This window comes from Engystomops pustulosus, chromosome 5, assembly GCF_040894005.1.
Source record: "Engystomops pustulosus chromosome 5, aEngPut4.maternal, whole genome shotgun sequence".
In the NCBI taxonomy this organism is placed as follows: domain Eukaryota; kingdom Metazoa; phylum Chordata; class Amphibia; order Anura; family Leptodactylidae; genus Engystomops; species Engystomops pustulosus.
The window spans coordinates 82,846,624-82,870,825 of record NC_092415.1 but is presented as its reverse complement, the minus strand read 5'-3'; the positions used below and the strand labels follow the sequence as shown (position 1 = coordinate 82,870,825).

Sequence of the window (24,202 nt, the reverse complement as noted above, 5' to 3'; positions counted from 1 at the left end):
TTGAGTATAAGCCAAGTTAAGTTTAACACAAAAAAAATGAGAAAACCTATTGACTCGAGTATAAGGAGTATAAGCGTATGGTGGGAAATGCATGGGTCACAGCCTTCACCCAGTATATAGCTAGCCAGTCCCCCAGGTATATAACTAGCCAGCCCCTTGCCCCCTAGTATATAGCCAGCCAACCCATGCCCCCTAGTATATAGCCTGCCAACCTATGCCCCCTAGTATATGGCTATCCAATCTATGTTGCCCCCTAGTTTATAGCCAGCCAACCCATGCTCCCTAATATATAGCCTGCCAGCCAATGCCCCTTAGTATATAGCCAGCAAGCCCATACCCCCCAGTATATATCCAGCTCCTGCCCGCCAGTATATAGCCAGCCAGCTAATGCCTTGTAGTATATAGCCTGCCAGCCCCTGCCCCCAGTATATAGCCAACTAATGCCCCCTAGTATATAGTCAGCAGCCCCCTGCCTCCAATATATAGCTAGCCAGCCCCCTGCCTCCAGTATATAGCCTGCCAGCTCATGTCCCCAGTATTTAGCCATCCTCCTGCCAGCCCCCAATATATAGCCTGCCATCTTATGCCCTCAGTATATAGTCAGCAGCCCCCTGCCCCCAGTATGTAGCCAGACAGTCCCCTGCTTCCAGTATATAGCCAGCCCATGCCCACTAGTATATATAGCCAGAAGCCCCTGCCCCAAATATGCCAGGCCTATAAAATTAGCTCTATACTCACCTTTCCAACGGATATGTACCGGCCCGGGGGAGCGGGGACAGCGGCAGCAGGCACGGGTGCACCCGCGATCCTCGGTACGGACACTTGTGTTTCAAATTAGTTAAAAGCATGTGTGCACATTGCAAGGAGGGACTCAGACAACTGTTGATTCAAGTCTCACTCATGCTAATGCCCTGGGCAAATCAACACTGCGCCAGTTTATTTGGTTTCACAAGTCTATAAAGAAAAGTAGAAAAAAGTAGAAAAGTAGGAGCATACAAAGCATAACATATTAGGCCTCTTCTTGATTGGAGAGTTTTCCTGCTGTCTCACACTCACGTTACCATAGGGAATTCCTGAAATTCCTTAGCATCAAAGTTTTAGATGCGGTCTAGGATGCCAGCGCCATCTTAAAATGTATTCTCTGTTACAGTACTTTTTAGGAAAATAAGACAAGTAGAACTGACAGGATTTGATCTATGAGCTAGGTTTTCCTTAACAATTTCATAAAACATTTCCCTTCCCTCGTATTTCCCATTAGGGCGCTGACCAAGAAGAATGCCAATCCTAAACTCTGGCCTCCGGCGGCTGAAGAAGTCTGACTCCGTTCTCACCCAGCCGGATACTGAGAAACCGTTCCTGCTAGAGGTTGACGTCTGACGACCTTCTCAGTCGCAGAGAGGAATTATTCCATAGGTGATCAGGAGCTTCTGGCCACAAAACTTGCTTTGGAAGAATGGCGTTATCTTCTGGAAGGAACTCGTCATCCAATCTGCATTTACACCGACCACAAGAATCTCCTATATCTCCAGACTGCTCAGCGTCTCAATCCTCGACAGGCTCACTGATTCCTCTTCTTCTCTCGTTTCAACTTCTCCATTCACTTATGGCCAGCCGAGCTGATACCCTCTCATGTGCCTCTGATGTTGTTGGGGAAGAATCAGCTCCTCGACATATCGTTCCTCCGGAACAACTGTTTTTTGCTGCTACTGTGGACCTATGGCAGCTTCCCCTTTGCAAGACCTGCTCTTTGGAGAGGATACTAACTTGGGGACATTGCTCTTGTGTGGCTGGGCACCCTGGGGTGCAGAGATCTGTCGCTCTCATATCTGGTCAAGGATGTATGAGACTTTGTGAGCTCCTGCACATCCTGTGCCCGAAACAAGTCATCTTGTCTCAAGCCAGCAACTCGTGGTCTCATGTGGCCATGGACCTTATTATGGATCTTCCACCTTCTTCTGGTAATACCGTCATCTAGGTGGTAAGAGACCGGTTCTTCAAGATGTCCTACTTTGTTCCTCTGCCAGGTCTGTTGTAAGCTCCACGCCTTGCCAGCCTATTCTTCCTCCACATCTCCCGACTTCATGGACCTCCTCAGCACATTGTCTCAGATCGAGGGGGCCAGTTTGTTTCCAAGTTCTTGTGTTTGTTGTGCGACCAACTACAAGTAAAACTGGATTTTTCTTCTGCATATCATCCACGATCTAATGGACAAGTGGAGAGAGTCAATGAGTTTCTGGGCTCCTACCTACAGCACTTTGTCTCCGCTCGACATGAAAACTGGTCTACTCTCCTTACTTGGGCAGAATTCTCATATAATTCCCTGGACTCTTAATCTACTGAGGTTGCCCCCTTTATTGTCTACGGACAAATCCCACACCCACCTCTCCCCCTGTCTGTTCCTTCGGATATTCCTGTTATGGAAGATTTGATTCAAGATCTCACATCCATCTGGGAGCAGACACATCAGTCTCTACTCCAGGCGTCCGCCCTCACCAGGTTCCGAGCTGATAAGAAATGCAGGCCTCCTCCAGTTTTTTCTCCAGGTGATAAAGTGTGGTTGTCTTCCAGATACATCTGGCTGAAGATTCTCAGCTACAAATAGTTTCTTGGGACTTTTTGAGGTGTTGAAGCGCATCAATCCTGTGGCCTATAAGCTTCACCTTCCTCCCACCATGCGCATCCCAAACTTTTTCCATGTCTCTATTCTGAAGCCAGGAATCCTGTACCACTTTTCCAGCAACTTCCTTCTCCTGAGGCTGACTCCACCAACGTCTTTGAGGTAAAAGAGGTCCTGGACATGAAGATGGTGAGGGGAAAGCGGTTTGTCCTTGTTGACTGGAAGGGGTCCGGGCATGTGTATAAGTCTTGGGAGCCCGAAGACAATATCTTGGGCAGAGGTTCCTTCAGACCAAGAAGAGGGGGAGGCAAAAAGGGGGTGTACTGTCACGGGTGCCCCATGTCAAGGGTTGCAGGTGCACCCATGCTCTTCTCCATGCCAGCAGTCTCACTCACCTCTCCACGATCCAGCAGCGGCTTCTACTAATTGGCGCTTCTTCCCACATTCCCCGCCGGATCTTTGTGCTGTCTTGGCATTGAAAAAGCTGTATCACTTGACTTGTGCGTTTAGACTGATTTCTCGTTGTGACCCTAATTCTGTTCCTCCCTGACCCTAACTTACTGCTTTGCCTTTGACCATTTTGTGCTGCCTGTCTCGACCTCCTGCCTGTCCCTGACCCAGATTCTGCCTCACGACTCAGTACCTCGCCTTGGCCTCCACCGCGATCAAAGTCGCGCCTATGGAGCGACCTGGTAGTCCCGCAGCAAGTCCAACCCGCTTTGAGACGGGCTCTGGTGAAAACCAGGTGCCACTTAGTGTCGGCTTACGTCATCTCTTGGGATGCTACAGTGGGTCTACTACCCCTGAATCCTGACAAAGACATGGTTAGGTACCCTTTTTGGGGGTTGCCAGAAAAGTCTGTTTTGGTATTTTGGAAAGACTTCCAATATCTGCCCTAACCAGGTAATCTTTTAATTTTTTTTGCGTTTATAGCACAATAATGGGGGTTATTGAAACACCTGGATTTGTAGATAAGCTTTTTGAAGAAGAGGCCAATGTGTATTTACAATTCTTGTGAAAAGAGGTGAAAGTGAATACTAGCATACTAGCAGTATGCGTTTAATTACAGCTTTGGGATGTTGTGATTCATTGCATAGACTCCGTGTCTGCATCTCATGTAGCAATTTGGATCGCTACAATTCTATTAACTTTGCTTAATTGTGATGATGGCAAAGAGTTTTTTGTGCTAGGGGAGTGAGAGCTACAGTAGTGTAATAACCTGTTGAGGTCCTTTGGTTTTAGTATACAGTAGTATACAGCCTGGCCAGTTTGCCCCCAGTAGTATACATCCTGCCCCCAGTAGTATACATCCTGCCCCCACTAGTATACAGCTTGCCCCCAGTAGTATACAGCCAGCCGGCCCCCAGTAGTATGCAGCCAGCCGGCCCCCAGTAGTATACAGCCAGCCTGCCCCTAGTAGTATACAGCCTGCCCCAGTACTATACAGCCTGCCCCAGTACTATACAGCCTGCCCCCAGTAGTATACAGCTTTCCCCAGCATTAAAAAAACCCAAAATCTTATATACTCACCCTCCGGTGGCCCCGGTGTGCAGCGCTGCTCCCCCGGTGTCCGTGCGGCTCGTCTTCAGGCTTCCGCGCCCGTCTTCTTTCTTCCGCGCCCGCTGGAAGAACATGGCAGAAGAAAGAAGACGGCGCGGAAGCCTGAAGACGAGCCGCGCGGACATCGGGGGATCATCGCTGCATACCGGGGCGTGAGTATATACATTTATTATTTTTTAAATATTTTTTAAGTATGCATGTTATGTATTGACTCGTGTATAAGCTGAGGGGACGTTTTTCAGTACATTTTTTGTGCTGAAAAACTCGGCTTATACACGAGTATATACGGTACTTATCTCCACGGTGGCTCAGTGGTTAGCACTACAGCCTTGCAGCAATGGTGTCCTTGGTTCAAATACCATCAAGGTCAAAATCTTCAAAGAGTTTGTGTTCTCTCTGTGTTTGCGTGGGTTTCCTCCGGGTCCTCTAGTTTTTTCCCACACTCCAAAACATACCAGTAGGTTGATTATATTGTGAGCCCCATGGGGACAGGGACCCATTTGGCAAGCTCTGTGCAGCGCTGCGTAATCTTTAGGCACTGTATAAATAAAAAATTATTATTAAGAATAAGCTATTGTGTAATACGATGTGTAGTATTTTCAGGAGGAAATATCTGTCTTTCTCTGTTACCTGGTTGTTCCTTAGTAGATGTTCTATTGCCTCCATGCCTTTATTGTGTTTTATTAAGATGTATAAACTGCATACATCCCATGTCACAAGAATGGCTGACTGAGGTAGTAGAGAGAGATATTTAATGGAACTCAAAAATTGGGATGTACCTAGTAGAAAGGCAGGAGTGGTCTTTATCATAGGGGTCAAGATTTTTTCAAGATAGATGGCTAGGCTAGAGGGGCCAGGATCGAGTTGGTGGAGGCCACTTTTATGGATATTAGGGTGTGTGCTTGGCGCGCACTTCCAGGCCTTGGGACTTGTGCCCACACGCAGGCCCAGCCGAACTTCCGCCTTCCTCAGGGTCGCGTGCACAATCCCAGTGCACACACTACTTAAATGCCATTTTAACATTGAAGAACAGGCACGGTCTGAAAAAAGTGTGTGGCAAAGTGGCGCAAAGTAAATGTGCCCCTATTAAAGTGAACATTTTGAATTTTGAAGATTTTTTTACCAAATTCACCTTTTTTCATACATAAATTCTAAATATATCAACCAAATTTTTCCACCTACTTGAAGAACATCTCACGAAAAAAACTCTCTGAAAAACAATTGGGTAAATTAAAGCCTTCAAAAGTTATTACCAGACAAAGTGAAGCAAGTTTTGAAAAATAGGGCTTGGTCGTCAAGGCACAAATGAGCTTGGTCACTAAGGGGTTAAACAAATAAAATTGTTATGCGTTTGGAAAAACAGTGACACTCAAACACAAATATAAGTGTTTATAGTGTGCAAAATAAGAAAAAAGAGTCTTGCCTTGACCCTGCTGACCTGTAGAATAAGGATGTTCCTGCTAGGTAGCTAAGGGCTTTACAATAACGTTATAAGCACAATAGGAGCTGTATGACATGTTATTAGCGCCCTGCTGGCACCACGGACATTGTTTCCATTAGCAGTAACATAGTGGTAATGTCACATAACGCTGTATGGCCGCTAGTGGAACTCATCTGCCGCTGTCAATAAAGTTTCATGAAAAAAAAAAAAACACTGTAAGAGACTTGCACAGGCTACAGGGAAGCTGCACCGAGAGCAACAGGCGGCAGCTGCAGAGGAGGGATCCCGCTGCCGGAAGCCGAGTTGTCGCCCGCTCTGTGAGCGCTGCCAGCTCTGAGGACCCCGTATACCGTATACGGCCCGAGCTCTGTACAAGTAGTAGGCTATGGAAGACAGCACGGCGCCTGCCTCTGCGCTCGCTAGTTTTCGCATCTGTTATACTTGAGCTTTCCCAAAGAAGGTAGAAAGACTACCCAGTGTAAGGACACCCAGGCTGAAAGGTATGTTCTCACTCTCCCTAACCTACCTACCAATACAGTAGGTGGCCTGCAGGAAGGCAGATGGCATGCTGTGCTTAAAATAATAAGTATATGTTCAAATCTGGTCTTGTGGACATGTCTAGGGTGCACACCTGGAGGACAAGCTAAATGTATCCAATGACTAATACTGCATAGTCGGGGCATCCTTTTTGCCTCCATTTCACCAGTTATGTGGCATCCAGCAGGAAAGGCTGAATGAAAAAAGTCTTTAAGCTAGGTATTTCTATCCTGCATTCTGCTGTTGACGCTCAGCGGAGACAATAATTGTATATGTGGGACAGATGCAACAGTACTGCATCCATCCCCGGCCTCCCGTGAGGCTGGACTGGGTTTTGTAGTAGCAATGTTAAAAGCAATGTCATTAGGCCGATATCCTCTGATACGTATGAACGCAGCCTCAGCTGATCACAAATAAGGTTCTGATCTGAGTTTCTTTGCAGTATGTGTCTTACTGCAGAGACCAGTTGCTGCAGTCATTGAGTAGTTGAGTCATGTGATCTGGCAGTCACTTTTGGAACTTCCTGTGGTGACCCATGTCCTGTCCCAGAAGATCAGAGGCAGTACTCTTATTACTTTAACACTACTCCCATGTCACTGGTTGGAGGGGTGTGTGGACATTGCGTGACCCGAGGCTCATAGGTGAAAGGGAAAGTTTAACAGAATAAGTACAAAATGGATGACACCATTACGGTCTTGTAATTACCCTGGTAAAGTTTTTTTTTTTGTGTGGCCAACCCCTTTTACTTTGTGTTTATTGCTAGATTTTAAGCCGTATGATTGTGAACACAAACATATACCAAGGCTCTGGGTCTTGTAAGTGCTCTGAGGGTGGGTCTGCACCTACAACTGCTCTCTTTCTGCAGAAACTCCCCTATGCTGTAAGAGAGGGACTGGGGAGGAGATAAGGTTAGAAAACAGATGGTTCTTCAGGAAACTAGCAGCCCCCTCAGGTAGGGTATGAAATGTCCTTTCTAGATTTTTAATGTTGTCTCAACTTTTTACGTATGGAAAAATTGCCTCCGTAGTCATATGCTAATTTTTTTTCTCAATATTTAGGTGGTCTTCACTTTATTCTAATGAAGATGAATGAACTGAACTATAAATATGAGCAGATTGCACCAACAACGTTACATGTCCATGCAGAGATTACTACAGCCAACTTTTATGCCTCTTCTGCAGAAGACTTGGATGCCAGGATAGCCAGCCTGGTGGAAGTATTTTTACTGGAGATTTATAGGTGCAAACTTTGCCAGTTTACCAGCAGCCTGAAAAATCAAATCTGCCTTCATGTGTCAGAGGTGCATCAGCTCGATCAGACTCCTCTGATCCCAGAAAGCAATGAACCTGATGGAAGTGACTGTTTCAGAATTGAAGAGGAAAGTACTCAGGAAAACAAAGAAAATGAGGAAAACTTAGACAAAATGCCCTTCTTGTACAGAATGTTAAACACTATGAGCCCAACATCATGTGATATGAGTGTTGGAGACCAAAGTGGAAATGTAAATATGGTCAGTGCAAGTGAAGTAAATTCAATATTTGAAGGAGATCAGTCCGAGTTTCCCATGGATGAGTCTTTGCCAAGTGACTCCATTCCACCTTCAAGTAATGCTAATTCTCCCAAAACTAAAGGGGAAGATGAAGCGCAGTGTGAACACCTCTTGTCTCTGGGTCTGTACCGCATCTCCAACCTGAGACCCCTTTCTTTATCAACTGATGCTAAACTGCCTCCAAGTAGCTTGGTAAGAGAATCTGCAAGAACTAGGAGCAGAGGCAGAAAACTCAGAAACTCATCCTCTGTGTTGGATGTGAAAATTAACATTGATAAAAAAAAAGGTTATACATGCACAACTTGTCAACTTGAATTTGAGACAAAGGATACCTACAAAGTTCACGTGCAGTGCCACAAACATGGTGGTGGTTTCACCTGCTTGTATTGTGGCTCCATCATGAGTGAATGGGAACCAATGGAAAAACACATAAAAAGCCATCGCCTAGTCAGAAAGAGCTACCAGTGTCAGGTATGTGAGAAACGGTTTATGACCCAGAGTGCGTGGAAAAGCCACATGAGAGGCCATGACCAGAAGAGTGACGTGTTCTTGTGCACAAAATGCCCTTTATCATTTGAAAGTGAAAATGTTAGAAACCTGCATGTGACCTGTCATACCGAAGATGTCTTCAAGTGTTTTCAATGTGGACTTGTGGGTATGTGCTTCATTTTTTTCCCCAGCAGCTTATGTCTGTAGATGTACATTAGGAACTCCAGCATTGACCTACATTTTTGCTTCTAACCACGCTATTACTCTTTCATGTTTGTGAACCAAAAATAGTTGCCTTAAAGGGGAGTCTGTCACCAGCTTTTATGTCAAGAAACTAGCAGTCCCCTCAGGTAGGGTATGAAATGTCCTTTCTAGATTTTTAATGTTGTCTCAACTTTTTACGTATGGAAAAATTGCCTCCGTAGTCATATGCCAATGAGCAAGAGTCACTTTTTGTTCTGATGAGATCCGGGCATAGGGTCACAAAGCAAAACTTCCAACTCCTCAATTTCCCTAACTCCAACTTCACTGAAATGGTCATGGACTGCACAACTCTGATTCCACAGATGTGTTTTCCTGGTTACTCTAGCAGTTTCAAAGGGAGAGCAGGGATTTCCTCCCAGTGCCTTTTTTCCTCTGATCTGTAGCAGAGGAACTTCACTAATGAGCATGTAAATAAAGTGCAGCACTAAATGCCTAGAAGAGGCGTGCACAACTAGTGGCCTGCACCCTGTTGACAGTCCAATGAGGGCTTCCAGTATTATTATTTTCTGTATTTAGGCCGTATATACGTTCCCCATAGGCCGTCAATGGGCGCACGGAGCGGAACTGTGCAGCACTGTACTGTTCTGTACATAGGGATAAGGTAGGACATGTAGGTATTACGACGACGCGTGCCATGTATCTCTATGGAGAGGGCCGGGGCCAGCAGCGCTCACCCTCTCCTCCTCTGCCGTAGCCTAACAATCTGATTCACGCCTCACAGAACCACAAGTCTAATGTGACTTGAAATATTGGACTTTGGAGGTGATATTTTATAGGTAAATGGGTGATATTTAGCATAAAAGAGAGTTCTACATAGGACATATGATACCTACCTGAAGGAGCTAGTAGTGGGGTAAAAGCTGGTGATTGTCCTTTTAATTTGTGTTTCTTCTCCTGGGTCAGTGACCTTCATCTGAAAAGGAGAAATGTAAACTTTTGTCCACATGCCTCTTAAATGGAGCAGCTCTTTTTATGTTTCAGTAAAGTGGGGGAGATGAATGTAAGCCAAGGCACATTTCTTTAAATAAAAAGTAGATGGCAGTTTAGTTATCATTCTTGGACCTCTATAGACATCTATGGGACCCGGTCACAGTGCAGTGAGCACGCAATCTCTCACCTCACTGTGACAGAGCTGGGCGGCTGCACAGAAATATATACATTTTGCCATATTATGGTGCCGGACCCTCTGCTTTCACTTACTCCTCACCCCTCTCCTGCACCCAGCTGTATGCTTGTTTGGGTTACAACCTGGGCAAGCATACGTTTTATACGGTTCCAGCTTACAGTGGAATTACAGTTTGCCCTATGATCATGACTATGGGGAAGATTTTTCACTTTAAGCAGAGAGGGAGGCCCAGGCTTGGGCTACATGCACATAACCACATTCTCACCAGTGTCGGAACCCAGACATAGAACATGGCTGGGTGGAGAAGGGAGGGGGAGTGAGCGCTCGTCCACCCTCACCTTCTACATTACAAGACAAATGGGCATATATATATATGGCATGGCTGCCTGGCTGAATTACAGTCCAGTCATAAATACAATTAATCAAATGGAAACCCATATTTTTCATAAAAAAGAATGTGCCATGTGCTAGCCGTGAGAGAAACATTGTGGTACGGCTAGCTCACGGCCAGAAAATATAGTCTTGTGCATGTAGCCTTAGTCATGTCCACATCCCCCTCCTCACTGCCTTGTGTCTTGCACTAAAATTAAAAGAGATCAATTTAATTTTTAATAAAGAACTTCTACTAAAATGTTGGAAACCAATGATGTAAAATTAGCACAGCTAGTTCTTCTGAGTAGATGTTGTTACCTTTGGCCGCAGAGGTGCCTACCCTCATACAACCTATCAGTGACGGTCCTTACACAAGTGGAGTGTTTCTGCTTGGGATGGTTTTCTAAAAATTCTCACTGACAAACAAAGGAGGCAACTGGATTTTGTTTTCTTCTCACATTCATTTATAAGTAAGGACTCAAAACTTCCCTTTATTTTAACTCTTATATATTGTTTTAATTTTTTTCAGAACCAGAATGGAATAAGCTGTATAAGCATTTGTCCAGTCATGACAGCAGTTTAAAGCCCTTTGTATGTAGCACGTGTGGGAAAAGATTTTGCACAAAGTAAGTAATTTTTCTCCCCCTTATATTATCATCTTTGAGCTGCATCCTGTGTATGGTGGCACTCAGAGGTCGCACTAACATTTTTCCAGAAGGGTAATAATACTCTTCTCACCATTTTTGAGGAGTATTTTTAGCCGAGGAAGAGTATGGAATTTTCAGTAATACAAATATATAGCCAGCCGCAAACCCCCTACCTCCCCACGCTGAGCAGGCTGAGGCTGCCGCCTGTAAATTTATTTCATTTATTTTTTGGGGTGTTGAGGGCATAACACTTTTTTTTTTTTTTTTACTAAAGTAAATAGTCCTTTCCAAAAACATAAGCCTTCTGACCAATGCACTTGCGTTCAATAACTAGCATGATGTATTTGGCCGCGATAAAGTTGCTACTTACTGAGCACAGGTGTTTTGGATCAGGGAGGATTTTGTTCAATAGAATGAGTTTCAATACAATGCGAAAACATTGGGGTCTTTGGGGTATTTATTTAATTATCCCTTACTTGAAATGCCTGGATCATTGTACAAGCACTGTCACCCTCTATGTCTCATCCTCATAGATTGTAAGCTATTGTGACCATTGTATAAGGACTGTTACCTCCTGTGTCTCTTCCTCCTCATAGATTGTAAGCTCTTGTGACCATTGTATAAGGACTGTCACCTCCTGTGTCCCCTCCTTCTTATAGATTGTAAGCTCCTGTGACCATTGTATATGCATTGTCACCTCCAATTTCCCTTTGCCATCTCCTAGATTGTAAGCTCTTGTGACCATTGTATAAGCATTGTCATCTCCTGTGTCGTCCTCCTCATAGACTGTAAGCTCTGGGGACCATTGTACAAGCACTGTCACCTCCTGTGTCCCCTCCTTCTCATAGATTGTAAGCTCTTGTGACCATTGTACAAGGACTGTCACCTCCTGTGTCCTCCTCCTCATAGATTGTAAGCTCTGGGGACCATTGTACAAGCACTGTCACCTCTTGCCCCCCCACTCCCCCTCCCCCTCATAGATTGTAAGCTCTTGTGAACATTGTAAGATCACGGTCACCTCCTGTGTCCCATGTAGTCCACCTATGCATGGAATATCAATTATAACTATTTTGTAATTTATTGAATACATCTTATGTCAGGCTCAGGTAATCACTATTCATCAATTGAACTCCCTGGGAATACAATAGGTCAGTCACACAAACCTGTGAGAGCACCACAGCAGACACAGGACCACCACAACAGATGACAACAAACACCTTTGGAATCAAACGCACCTCCACTCTTTCAGACTCTGCCAAGTCTGCTAGTGCGCATGTGCAGCTGTATATATTAGAACTAGAGAGACGGGTCAGGAGGGGAGGAGGAGCAGAGACCCCCAGTAGTGGTCACATGTCCTGTCCTCCTGCCTGTGCCTTGCCCCGCCCCTCAGTGTAATGTGATTCCCCTACTGCAGTGGTGGCGAACCTATGGCACGGGTGCCAGAGGTGGCACTCAGAGCCCTTTCTGCGGGCACTCTGGCCATCAGAGTTCACCAAACACTGACCCTACCTACAGTCCCAGGCAATTTAAGAGATGCTGCTCTCAGCGCTATTTTAACCCCTTAACGCTGAAGCCACTTTTCACCTTCCTGACACGGACCATTTTTTAAAATCTGACATGTGTCTATTTAAGTGGTTATAACTTTGGAACGCTTTAACATATCCAGTTGATTTTGAGATTGTTTTTTCGTGACACATTGTACTTCATGCTGGTTGAGAAATTTAATAAATATATTTAGTATTTATTTATGAAATAAATGGAAATTTGGCAAAAATTTTGAAAAAAGCAATGTTTTCCAAATTCAAAATTTTCTACTTTTTGGAAAGTTGGTCATAGCACTAAAATAACTTGATAACTAACATTTTCCATATGTCTGCTTTAACTTGGCATCATTTTTCAAACATCTTTTCCTTTATTTTGGATGTTAGGAGGCTTGTAACTTTAGGTGCAATTTTTCAGATTTTTACGAAAATCATCAAAACCTACTTTTGGAGGGTCAATTTAGTTAGAAGTGACTTTATAAGGCCCACATGACAGAAACCCCCCACAAATGACACCATTTTAGAAACTACACCCCTCAAAATATTCAAAACAACCTTTGGGAATTTTGTTAACCCTTTGAGCGTTTCATGAGCGTGAAAGATAAATGAAAGTGAAATTAGAGAAATGTAATTTTATCTTACTATAGATTCATTTAACACTAAAATTTGCACCTTCACAATGGGTTAAAAAGGAAAATGCATTTTACAATGTTGAGGGCAATTCCTCTTGAGTATGCCAATACCCATTTTGTCACTGTACCCTGCTGTACGGACACAGTGGGGCACTTGGAATGGAAAGAGCGTTGTTTCGTTTTTGCAGGGCAAATATGGCTGAAAAAGTTTACATGTGTCAGGATGCATTTGGAGAGCCATAGTGGTACCAAAACAGAGGAAAGCCCCAACATGAGACACCATTTTGGAAAGTACACCCCTTGGAGAGTTTAGCAACGTGTAATTTGTGTATTTTCCCCAATAGGTGTTTGATTCAATTAGGCCCCAAAAGGGAAAAAAGGTGAAAATTTTCTCAAAAAAGTCACTTTTACCCCAAATTTTTGTAAGCCACAAGGGATAAAAGATGAAACAACCCCATAAATGTGTAAAACTATTTCTCCTAAGCACAGAACTGCACCACTTTTGCATATAAAGTGTTGTATGGGTGCACAGTAGGGCTCAGAAGGGAAAGAGGGGCTTTCCAGATTTGACAATCATCCTTTACATGTGTCAGGATGCATTTGGAGAGCCCTAGTGGTACCAAAACAGAGGGGAACCCCAACAAGTGTCACCATTTTGGAAAGTGCACCCTTTGGAGAATTTAGCAAGGTGTAATATGTGTATTTTCCCCTACAGGTGTTTGCTTCAATTAGGTCCCTAAAAGGAAAAAGGTGAATATTTTCCCAAAAAAGTCACTTTTACGGCTAATTTTTGTATCCCATAAGGCATTAAAGATGAAACAACCCCAAAAAATGTGTACTAGCATTTCTCCCGAGTATAAAATTGCCCCACACATGCAAATAAAATGTTGTATGGGTACGCAGTGAAGCTCAGAAGGGAAAGAGGGGCGTTGGCCTTTTAGAAGCCAAATTTGACAGACATCCTTTACATGTGTCAGGATGCATTTAGAGAGCCGTAGTGGTACCAAAACAGAGCGGAACCCCAACAAGTATCACCATTTTGGAAAGCACACCCCTTAGAGAATTTAGCAAGGTGTAATATGTGTATTTGTCCGTAAAGGTGTTTGATTTAATTAGGACTTAAATAGATAAAAGGTGAACATTTTCTTATAAAGGTCATTTTACTCCTAATTTTAGATAGCCACAAGGGATAAAAAAATGTAATAACCCCTCAAAATGTGTAAACCTATTTCTCTCGAGTGTAGAAGTACCCCACATGTGTATATAAAATGTTGTATGGGCGCACAGTAAAAGGAAAGGGGAATGTTTGCCTTTTAGAAGCCAAATTTGACAGAAATGTTTGACATGCATTTGGAGAACCCTAGTGGTATAAAACAGATAAGAATCCGAAAAGTGACCCTAATCTTTGAATGCACACCCCTTAGAGAATTTTGCAATGTGTAATATATGTATTTGCCCCTACAGGTGAATGATCCAATTAGGCCCGAATCATTAAAAAGGTGAAAATTTTCCTATAAATGTCACTTTACCCCTAATTTATGTAAGCCACAAGGGATAATATATTAAATAACCCCAAAAAAGGTGTAAAACTATTTCTCCCGAGTGTAGAAGTACCCCACATGTGCATATAAAATGCTATATCGGCGCACAGTAGAGGAAAAGAGGGATGTTTGTCTTTTAGAGGCCAAATTTGTAAGAAATCCTTCACATGTGTCAGGATACATTTGGAGAGCCGTAGTGGTACCAAAACAGAGGAAAACCCGAAAAGTGACCCTAATTGTTGAATGTACACCCCTTGGGGAATATAGCAAGGTGTAATATGTGGTGTAGTGTAATACACGTGGTGAAATGAGCATTTTGAACATATAGGTGGTTTCCAAATATGATGTGCAACGGAGTCCAAGATGGAAATTGCAATTATTTCTGGAAAGTTCAGTGCCCGTTATGTGGCGCCCCTTATGAAATAATGGAGGGGTTTAGGGAGCAACGGGACATAACAGTTGTTACAATTATTCATTTTACCGAAATTAATTCACAATAGGTTGGGCGTGAATTGTGAATGTCAAGTGTATAAGGAGGTAGAATATACCAGGGGACCAACTAAACTTTTGTCACTCTGGAGTTGTCGCAGGTCTCTTAGTACATAGTGTCCATCCTAACTTCTCTTTTGGAACAGACTCTTTATTGAGTCCTACCATTAGAAGCAGCAGAATTCACCGGGAAAATGCTGTCCTGGCAAAACATCTAAACCAGAGGTACTGGGGCCCGTCCTTCTTGTCCCAATATTAGTTTCCTAATATCTTCCTCTTGAAAACGGAGAAATGATACGGCAGGACATGCACATTGGAACAGCTCGTAAGAGTTGTACACCATAATCTGTACAATGTACACGGCCCGCACTTTTGTACCAAATCTTCGTTTTAGTAGGGAAATTATCACCAAGTGTTGCTTTTATTCACCCTAGCGATGCCCATTGTGACGAATATTGCTGCTTTTGGCTGGACCAAATCGACCAGCAAATAGCGGCAAACATGGACAGAGGGGGGCAACAAAACCCCTCTGGACCGCAAGGCAAAATTGGTGGCTGTCAGGAACAGCCGCCACCCTGCCCCGATCACCGTGTCTACAGACATGGTGATCGGTATTACTGACGTCATAAGTAAATTCGCTGCTATCGGCTCGTCTGAATTGATGAGCCAGTAGCAGCGATAATAAACTGGGGGTGTGTGGGGGGGACGTAACCCTTCTGGTCCATGGGGCAGGATGGATGGCTGTCAGGAACAACCACCGTCTTACCCCGATTAGTGAACAGCCGCCGTCTTACCCTGACCGGTGTTGGAAAGTCACAACCCGCCGTACCGTTCTATAACAACGCTCGTTGGGAATAGGCTATACAATCTTTATTTATTTTTTAAGCAATTTAGACAAATAAGGGCTTATTTTTTGCGAGACGAGATGCACTGTAAAAAAAAACCTTAATTTTAGTGGGTTTTTAGCTTATTGAAGAAATTTTATTAACTTTTTACGTGTGGAGGAAAATAAAATCATCAATTCTTGTTTTGGATTTTTAGCATTTTTTTGGGGGGTTGTTCACTGTAGCATAACAATAATATATTATCTTTATTCTACGGATCACTACGATTACGGTGATACCTCATTTATATAGTTTTATTTTTATTTGTCCAATTTTATTGAAGGAAAACTAGAATAGAAAAAATTGCATTTGTTTTAGTATTGCCATTTTTATAGTGGCATAATTATAGTATTTTTTGGTTTACGGAGCTGGTTGTAAGCTTATTTTTTGCGTGACAAGTTGCTCTTTTTATTGGTATCATTTTGGTGCTTGTAACTTTTTCGGATCACTTTTTAGAACATTTTTTGTAAAGCAATTTGATAAAAAGTTTTAATTTTTGGCAAGTTTTTGTTTTTTTTTTTTTACCACGTTCACCGAGCGGGTCCAATTATGATTAGGATTTATTGTACAGATTGTTACGGACGCGGCGATACCAAATAAGTGGGGTTTTTTCGTGATTTAGTGTTTTATACTTTATTACTTGTGTAAAGGGAAATGTGGTGTTTGGGGGGACTTTCACTTTCTTTTATTATTTATTTTTACTGTAAAAAAACCTTTATTTATTTTTACTTTTTTTACATTTACTGACATCTTAGCTTGAATAAGTGATCTTCTGATCACTTGTTCAAGCTTTTTTACAGGTTACACAGTGCAATACAGATGTATTGCACTGTGTAATGTAAGACACTGAGCATGCTGCGCATGCCCCAGTGTCTTACAGCCGGGTCCTGCCAGGAGGCAGGGACCCGGCACCGAGAGGAGGATCGCGCAGCCCCGGGCACCGGCAGTCCCGGGGCTGCGATCGGAGGAGCGGACCCCCCCGGTAAGCGCCGCGGGGGGGTCCGATTCACATTTAAATAACTTTAAATGCCTCTAACACACCGCGGTCAGCGCGACCGCGGCGTGTTAGGGGTTAACACCCGCGATCGGAGAAATCTCCGATCGCGGGTGTTAGAGGCGGGTGTCAGCTATAACATATAGCCGACACCCGCAGCTTCTGGCCCCGGCTCCGTTCAGGAGCCGGGGCCAGAAGCTTGACGTAATAGTACTGCATTTTGCGGGAACGCACCTCCCGCGATGCAGTACTATTACGTCAAATGTCGGGAAGGGGTTAAAGTGACACTTTGTTGGCAGTTTGGAACTGCGGGAAAAGTGAGATGGTGATGACAGAAGTGCATTATCTTTGGAGGTTCTCATTCTGGACCCACCCCTTCTCCTGTACAGAGAGACCATGGAGAGAAGCTACAATGGTAGATTGAATTTACCCTCCTCTTGTCAACTGTACTGTTGGCCTTAGGGGGCCGATACAATTGGAAGATGTGGAAGAACAGGTAGCAATAAGCTACTGTATAAAATTCCATGGTGGCACTTCAACCAAAATCCACTTTTTTATTGTGAAGTGTGGGCACTCTGTCTCTAAAAGGTTCGCCATCACTGCCCTACTGCTCCCTATATGCTATATCACACAGACACAGAGCAGCTGGGAGAAGACAGTGACTGCTCTGTGCTGAGGGGGCGTGGCCTGAGCTCCTCTTCTGCGGGGGAGGAGCAGATACATCTCTGCAGTGTAGTGGGGCGGTGTGCACGTGACTGCTCTGTGTCTGAGCTCCGCTGCCCGCTCTGTCCTTACACACTAGCAGGCGGGAGCTGCACATCACTACTGCCCAGAGCCACACAGCGCTCACACAATTAAATTGCCATGCGTATTTATACACTTGGTGGTTTTTTTGGAGAGTAAATCGGCCTCTGCATGCGTCATAGACGTTTGTAGAGGCGTTATTGCGATCTCTGGTGGCACTGCTCCTCTAACTGGCAGCAGTGCTAGGAGCTATTACTGGATAGGGCATTAATATTGTTGGCCTGGGGAAAAAAAGTTATGTTTTCCCAGCATATGCGAGCATTGCATTTTTACATGTAGCATTTCCATAAAGGGTTAATAAAGATGCATTGTACAGAAAGCAAACAGTAATTATCCACCTCCAATCCTATGGGGACATAGACAGAGACATCTGGTGTATTTTTAGCTTTAGAAAATATAAGATAGAAGGGATTTATTTGAAGCTATATCATTATCTTATCTGCCATAACAGCAGAGTGTAATGATACTCTTCCATATAACTATACTACTCCCAAATCCACAGTATTGATCTTTCAAAACTCGGTGTCTGGACACACGACTATATAAGGAATGTATTTATGTGCTTTTGGGAATTTTTTCTAGCTGTGTTTTGTGTTTTTATCATATAAAAAGTAAATTTCATTTAAAAAAAATTTTATTTGGCAAATTAATTTAAAATGTGCCCACGCACGGCCATTGGTTTCCAGAGCCCACTGTTCGAACCTCAGAACTCAGAGTATGTCCCAATACTGCCCATGTTTATGGCCCGGGCTTTCTTTTCTACCGTCATTGGCACATGAGTGGACTTCACACTCTGATAAAACACGGGCCTCAGATCTGTTGTTTGCAGCTCGTCAACGGATGTTGTGTGCATGTAGCCTTTCTCAGATATGACATTTCCTGGTCTTATTTTTGTGAAGAGTTGTGTGTAAAGAACGCACACACACAAGTCAGCTAGTATGTAGAAATCTGGGTAGGCTAGGACTTGATATCCAATACATAGTAATGTCTGGGCTTAACTAGCAAACACATGGAGCTGTGCATTGTCCATATCACATCCATGGCAGTGCCGAATTAATACCTCCATGCAGTGCCAGTTTGTTGGTTTGTTCTACCATTTAATTGTTTTTTTTTTTTAATTATTTTTTACAGGCAATTTGGTCTGAGGGCAGAGAGCCCTTCAGTAGGGACATTAAAGGAAACCTACCACTTGTAGGAGCTTATTTTTGTTAGTGTTTTTAACCGCTGTATCGCGGTTTAAAACACTTTTTAAACTTTATAGCCGAAGCTGCTTCGGCGCAGGGAGGTACGTGCTCGGCGCTTACCATGCGCGCGGCTATCCTTCACTTCCTACGTAGCCGCGCGCATGGTAAGCGCCGAGCGCGTACCTCCCTGTGCCGAAGCAGCTTCGGCTATAAAGTTTAAAAAGTGTTTTAAACCGCGATACAGCGGTTTAAAACACTAACACCGAGCTGGTGCTCGGTATTTCCTTCTTACACCTGCCACTTCAAGTGGTAGGTTTCCTTTAATCCCTGCTACTGCAGTAAATGCTGGAATTTGGGAGGTGTAATCTGTTAGGGGTGCCCAATTTAAATCCTCAGGCAGAACCTGAGCATTAACTCTCCTACGACTCTGAGTGGGTTCTCCTGAATCACTGGAGGAGGAGGAATCGTGAAGCAACATAACCATTTTATAAACTGTGAAACACTACACATTTTTTTTAACACTGACGCTGACTAACTAATGGACTGACAGGGACAGACTGACAAATGACAATGACCGACGGTAACTGACTCTAATGAACTAACAACTTTTTTTAAATTATTTATTATATATTTATTTAATTTATTAAAAAAAAAAGTTTTAAGATTTAAAAAAAAAAAAGAAAGTGAACTCTCCCTTATGAATAGGAGGTGAAGGGGTCAGGTGCTGGGGACACAGAGGGGCACCTTATAGTGTGTCCTGGTGCGCTAATTAAGCACTCACCAGCAAGTACTATAGCGTCTAGGTGCGTGTAGGGGTTAATAAGGGGTCCACATACATGACATTAAGACGAAAAGAAATGCAAGTACAAAATAAAAAAGCTACAGAAATCTGTAACAATTGGTAGAAGGATCCTGCCTGTGAGACATCACAATCTATTTGGGAGGATAGATTAACTCCGAGTGCCTTTGGATCTTTATTTTCCAAACTTTAGCTCACAATATCCCTTAGAGGTATTTAGCCAACACAGCATGATGGTGGTAGTAGTAGTTCCAAAAACTAGGGGTTGGCCACAATTAACTGAGCAGAGCAAGGAAAGAGGCAGGTATATAATTTTTACTGATGCAAGACATAGGGGAACATGTATTTTTACCTTCTCTTTTTTTTTTTTTTTTTTTTTTGGGGGGGGGGGACTTTTATGGTGCATTTTTGAAACTATGCAGGGTCTGAAGAAGTTCGCCGGTAGGGGCTATACTTTTGACCAGTTACAAGCTATCTTGTCCTACCTCTGCATCAACAAGTGTATTCCTAACACTGGTGCTTTACTTGTTTGCCGTATACCGTATATACTTGATTATAATCCGATACCCCTAATTTTAACACCAAAAACTGGGAAAACCTGTTTTCTTGAGTATAAGCCAAGGGTGGGAAATGCATTGGTCACAGCCGCCCAATATATGGCCGGCCAGCCCCCTGTAGCGTATGGCCGGCCAGCCCGCAGTTTGCCAAGCACATAAAAAAAAAAAACTTGCATACTCCCCATCGGGCGGTCCCGATGCTCGACGTGGCTCCCCAATGCTCCGGTCCCTGCGGCTCCTTTCTTCTCTCTGGGCAGCAGATCGAATGGACGCGTCTCTGCCGGCTACTACAGCATAGAGAAGACATAACAGGAGCTGCGCCAAGCAACGGGGTGCCAGAGGGCGAGTATGTAAGTTTATTTTGTTTATTGACTCGTGTATAAGCCGAGGTGTGGTTTTTTTAGCACTTTTTTTTTTGAGCTGAGAAACTCGGCTTATACATGAGTATATACCCTAAATACCCTTGAAGATGTTAAGTAATTGTATAATTGTTTGTATAAACTGTGAGTTTATACATTGAAGGCCAAGCATAAGCCACTGACCCTAAACAAAATGCTAATGTATGTGAAATTGTCTTTCTATAGATCACAAGTGAGGATCCACTCGTCTAAACACAAAAAGCACAAGCCATTTCCTTGTTCATACTGCAATCGAACTTTCAAAAACATCCACCAAATGAACAGACACCAAACGCGAGTACATCCCAAATCTGATAACAAAGATGGCAAGACAGGAAAGGAGAAAGTCGAGAACCAAAATCGCATTCTTGTTCCTGAAGGTTCCAGCAATCCACAAGGGAATCCAAATAAAGCATTCAGCTGCGACCTTTGTAGCAGGTAAGAATTATTTCTGTCTTTTATCCTAATTTATGATCATATAGTCATAATTTTTGTGTGTGGGTTTTGATGTAGATCATCTTGAATGACCGCCCATTTTAATGGATTTTGTTACAGTATAACTGAGCCTTCTGTCTTTTTTAACCAGCTTCTGGTAATGGAAGGATATGAAATTGTATCAATAAAGAAAAAAGGGTAACAGCTCCCCCATAGGAGGCTGTGTAGGTCCCAGGTCACGGATGGTCAGGTGCACGGTATCCCCTTAAAAAGACGCTTGTCCGGATATCCTGTGTACTGTATGCTTGCAAAGAGAAAATATGTTTTTAAAGGGCAGGAGATCCAGCATCCACAAATCGATACACAAAACTGTTAAGACATAGTCAAAAATGTAATCTTCATGATAAAAATTTAACATATAGCAAATGTTAAACATGGATATAACGAAAAAACACGAGACAAAAAAATAGCAGCGGTAACGCGTTTCGAACTATATCATCTTAGTCATACCTAACCCCAGAGTTAACATTGTAAATGGGAAACCTCGCACAGCTTACCTACAACCTAAGTCTGACCGAGAACAGAAAAGATCGGGAGTAACCTTCAGCACACAGTATAGCACCCAATTCTATGACATTGTTGCAATTATAAAAAAAACACTTACCTTATCTTGTACCATGAACCCACTTATATATTTTATCTGGAGGTGTAGCGTTTGTAGCACCTTGTAGCCTCTGACAAAAATTCCTATGATACCTGTATAATGCTTATAGCCTCTTCCTATCCTAAAATATAGGGCTAATAGATATGAGAACCAGCAAACAAGTACAGGCGGCACAGTGAGAGCAATAGGGATTGTAATCCAGTGTGGGTGCAGGCTCCCGAGGTTCGACTCAAAAACCCCCAAGGATGTCCAAAAATTGCAGGCAGAAGGGCAGCACTAAGTAGTGTTCAGTGTTTATTCACAAGTGGAAAATACAGTGCAACGTTTCGGCTAGCCCTTCTGCCTGCAATTTTTGGGCTAATAGATATGAGGATATCTGTAAAACATTCTCAGATTTTTCTGAAGTGGGCGGGACTTCCTGTTGTCATGAGCTATGGTCAGTGATGCCAATAGCACTCAGGGCATTCACGTGAACATGAACAAGCGGCTCAGCCAGTCAGGATACAGAATCAGTGTTGCTGCTTGTATAGAGGCAGGGAAGATACAGAGCACTGCATCATACAGTTATCTACTACATCACAAAGAAGAGGATATATTAACCCCTTCCCGACGCGCGCCGTACTAGTACGGCGCGCGCCGGGTCCCGGTGCATGGAGAGGGCTCGCGGGCCGAGCCCTCTCCATAGCCGGTAAGTCTTTGCTGCATATTGCAGCAAAGGCTTACCGGTAACACCCGCGATCGGTGCTAGCACCGATCGCGGGTGCTTTCACCGCGATCGCCTCCGGCAATGCTGCCGGAGGCTTCAAAAAGATGGCGCCGCATGGGCGCCGCCATCTTGGCGCGGATCTCCGCTCCCCGATGACGTCACGGGGAGCGGTGATCCGTTGCCATGACAGCATCGGGCCTCCCGAAGGCCCGAAGCTGTCTCGTTTTAACCTATTCATTACAATGTGCTATCAGCACATTGTAATGAATGAGGAGTAAAATCCCCATATACTGCCATATTGCAGTATGGCAGTATATGGTAGGATCGATCAGACAACCTAGGGTTAAAGTACCCTAGGGAGTCTGAAAAATAGTTAAAGTAAAAGTAAAAAAAAGTTAAAAAAAAAAAAATTATATTAAAAAAACCTAAAAATTCAAATCACCCCCCTTTCCCTAGAACTGATATTAATATTAATAAACAGTAAAAATCATAAACACATTAGGTATCACCGCGTCCGAAAATGTCCGATCTATCAAAATATTATAACGGTTTTTCACTGCGTTTAACCCCGTAACGGAAAATAGCGTCCAAAGTCAAAAATGACATTTTTTTGCCATTTTGGAAAATATAAAAAAATTAATAAAAAGTGATCAAAAGGTCGCACAGTCCTAACAATGATAGCAATGAAAACGCCATCAAAAGTCGCAAAAAATGACACCACCCACAGCTTCGTACACCAAAGTATGAAAAAGTTATTAGCGCCAGAAGATGGCAAAATCAAAAAAAAAATTTTGTACAGGAGGTTTTAATTTTTTTAAATGTATGAAAACATTATAAAACCTGTACAAATGTGGTATCCCTGTGATCGTAGCAACCGAAAGAATAAAGTAGACATGTCATTTGGGACGCAGAGTGAAAGCTGTGAAATCCAAGCCCACAAGAAAACGTCGCAAATGTGTTTTTTCACCATTTTCACTGCATTTGGAATTTTTTTCCCGCTTCCCAGTACGCGCCATGGAATATTAAATACCGTCACTACGAAGTGCAATTTGTTACGCAGAAAATAAGCCATAACAGAGCTCTTTATGTGGAAAAATAAAAAAGTTATAGATTTTTGAAGGTGGGGTGTGAAAAATGGAAGTGAAAAAACTAAAAAAGGCCAAGTCGTGAAGGGGTTAAGGGTGCGTTCACACATGGCAATAATGCATGCAGCGTTTTCAAACGCATCAGAATAGCTAAGGAGAGATTTGCCTGCTTACAAAGCTGTTAACATTGCGTTTACAAAATGCAAGTGTTAATGCAATATTAACACCCATGATAACGCATCTGTTTGTTAATGCAATGTAAACAGCTGTGTAATCAGGCAAATCTCCTCTTCTCAGCTGTTCAGCTGCATTTGAAAACACATGTGTTAATGCCACGCCTGAACGCACCCTACATTAGATGAACACATGGCAGCACCTCACACACACACTTTCCAAACTTTCAAACACAAACCACTCTTCTACATTGCGTTCCTGGTATGTAATTGGATGACATGAAGCATGTGATCAGCCACATGGTTATAACATCACGGCCGGTCCTGGAGTGGCCGGGAGCTTTTACTGATTAGGGTGCAGTCTTGGAACGTTTTTAAACGCACGTTTAAATCCGTTTGAATCTGTTTTTCTTTATATCTGGAAGTGTAAGCAGCTGTGAATCGGGTTAAAACCAGCCAAACGCAAGGTTAACAAACCAAAATGCGTTTTCAGTGTGTTTAAAAACGGTCAAAGAATGCATGGTGTGACAGCACCCTAAGGAGCCTGCCATGTGTCAGGGACCCCTCCGAACAGCACCCACCCTCTTCTCTTCTCCAGCGTCTAGATATGGACTCACATGGCAACCAACCCACAAGACAGAGATAAGGTGCTGCTAGTTTACCTAACGGCTGCAGATAGGTAATGAGTGTAAATTTTGGCTTGGTGCAGAGCTC

General features: G+C 43.4%; 1 protein-coding gene across 4 annotated transcripts in view; it reads left to right on the top strand.

Annotated features, from left to right (window-relative positions):
• Window positions 1-5,844: 5,844 nt before the first annotated feature.
• LOC140132993 (uncharacterized) overlaps window positions 5,845-24,202 on the top strand; it is a 31,961-nt gene continuing 13,603 nt past the window's right edge. For 2 of the 4 annotated variants that reach the window (XM_072152501.1, XM_072152504.1), the window contains exons 1-4: window positions 5,845-6,118; window positions 7,214-8,359; window positions 10,485-10,581; window positions 20,612-20,863. In XM_072152501.1, the coding sequence (XP_072008602.1) occupies window positions 7,234-8,359; window positions 10,485-10,581; window positions 20,612-20,863 (1,475 nt within the window). In that variant the 5' untranslated portion in view covers window positions 5,845-6,118; window positions 7,214-7,233. The remainder of the gene's footprint in view (window positions 6,119-7,213; window positions 8,360-10,484; window positions 10,582-20,611; window positions 20,864-24,202) is intronic. The other 2 variants (XM_072152503.1, XM_072152502.1) reach the window with 2 other exon arrangements.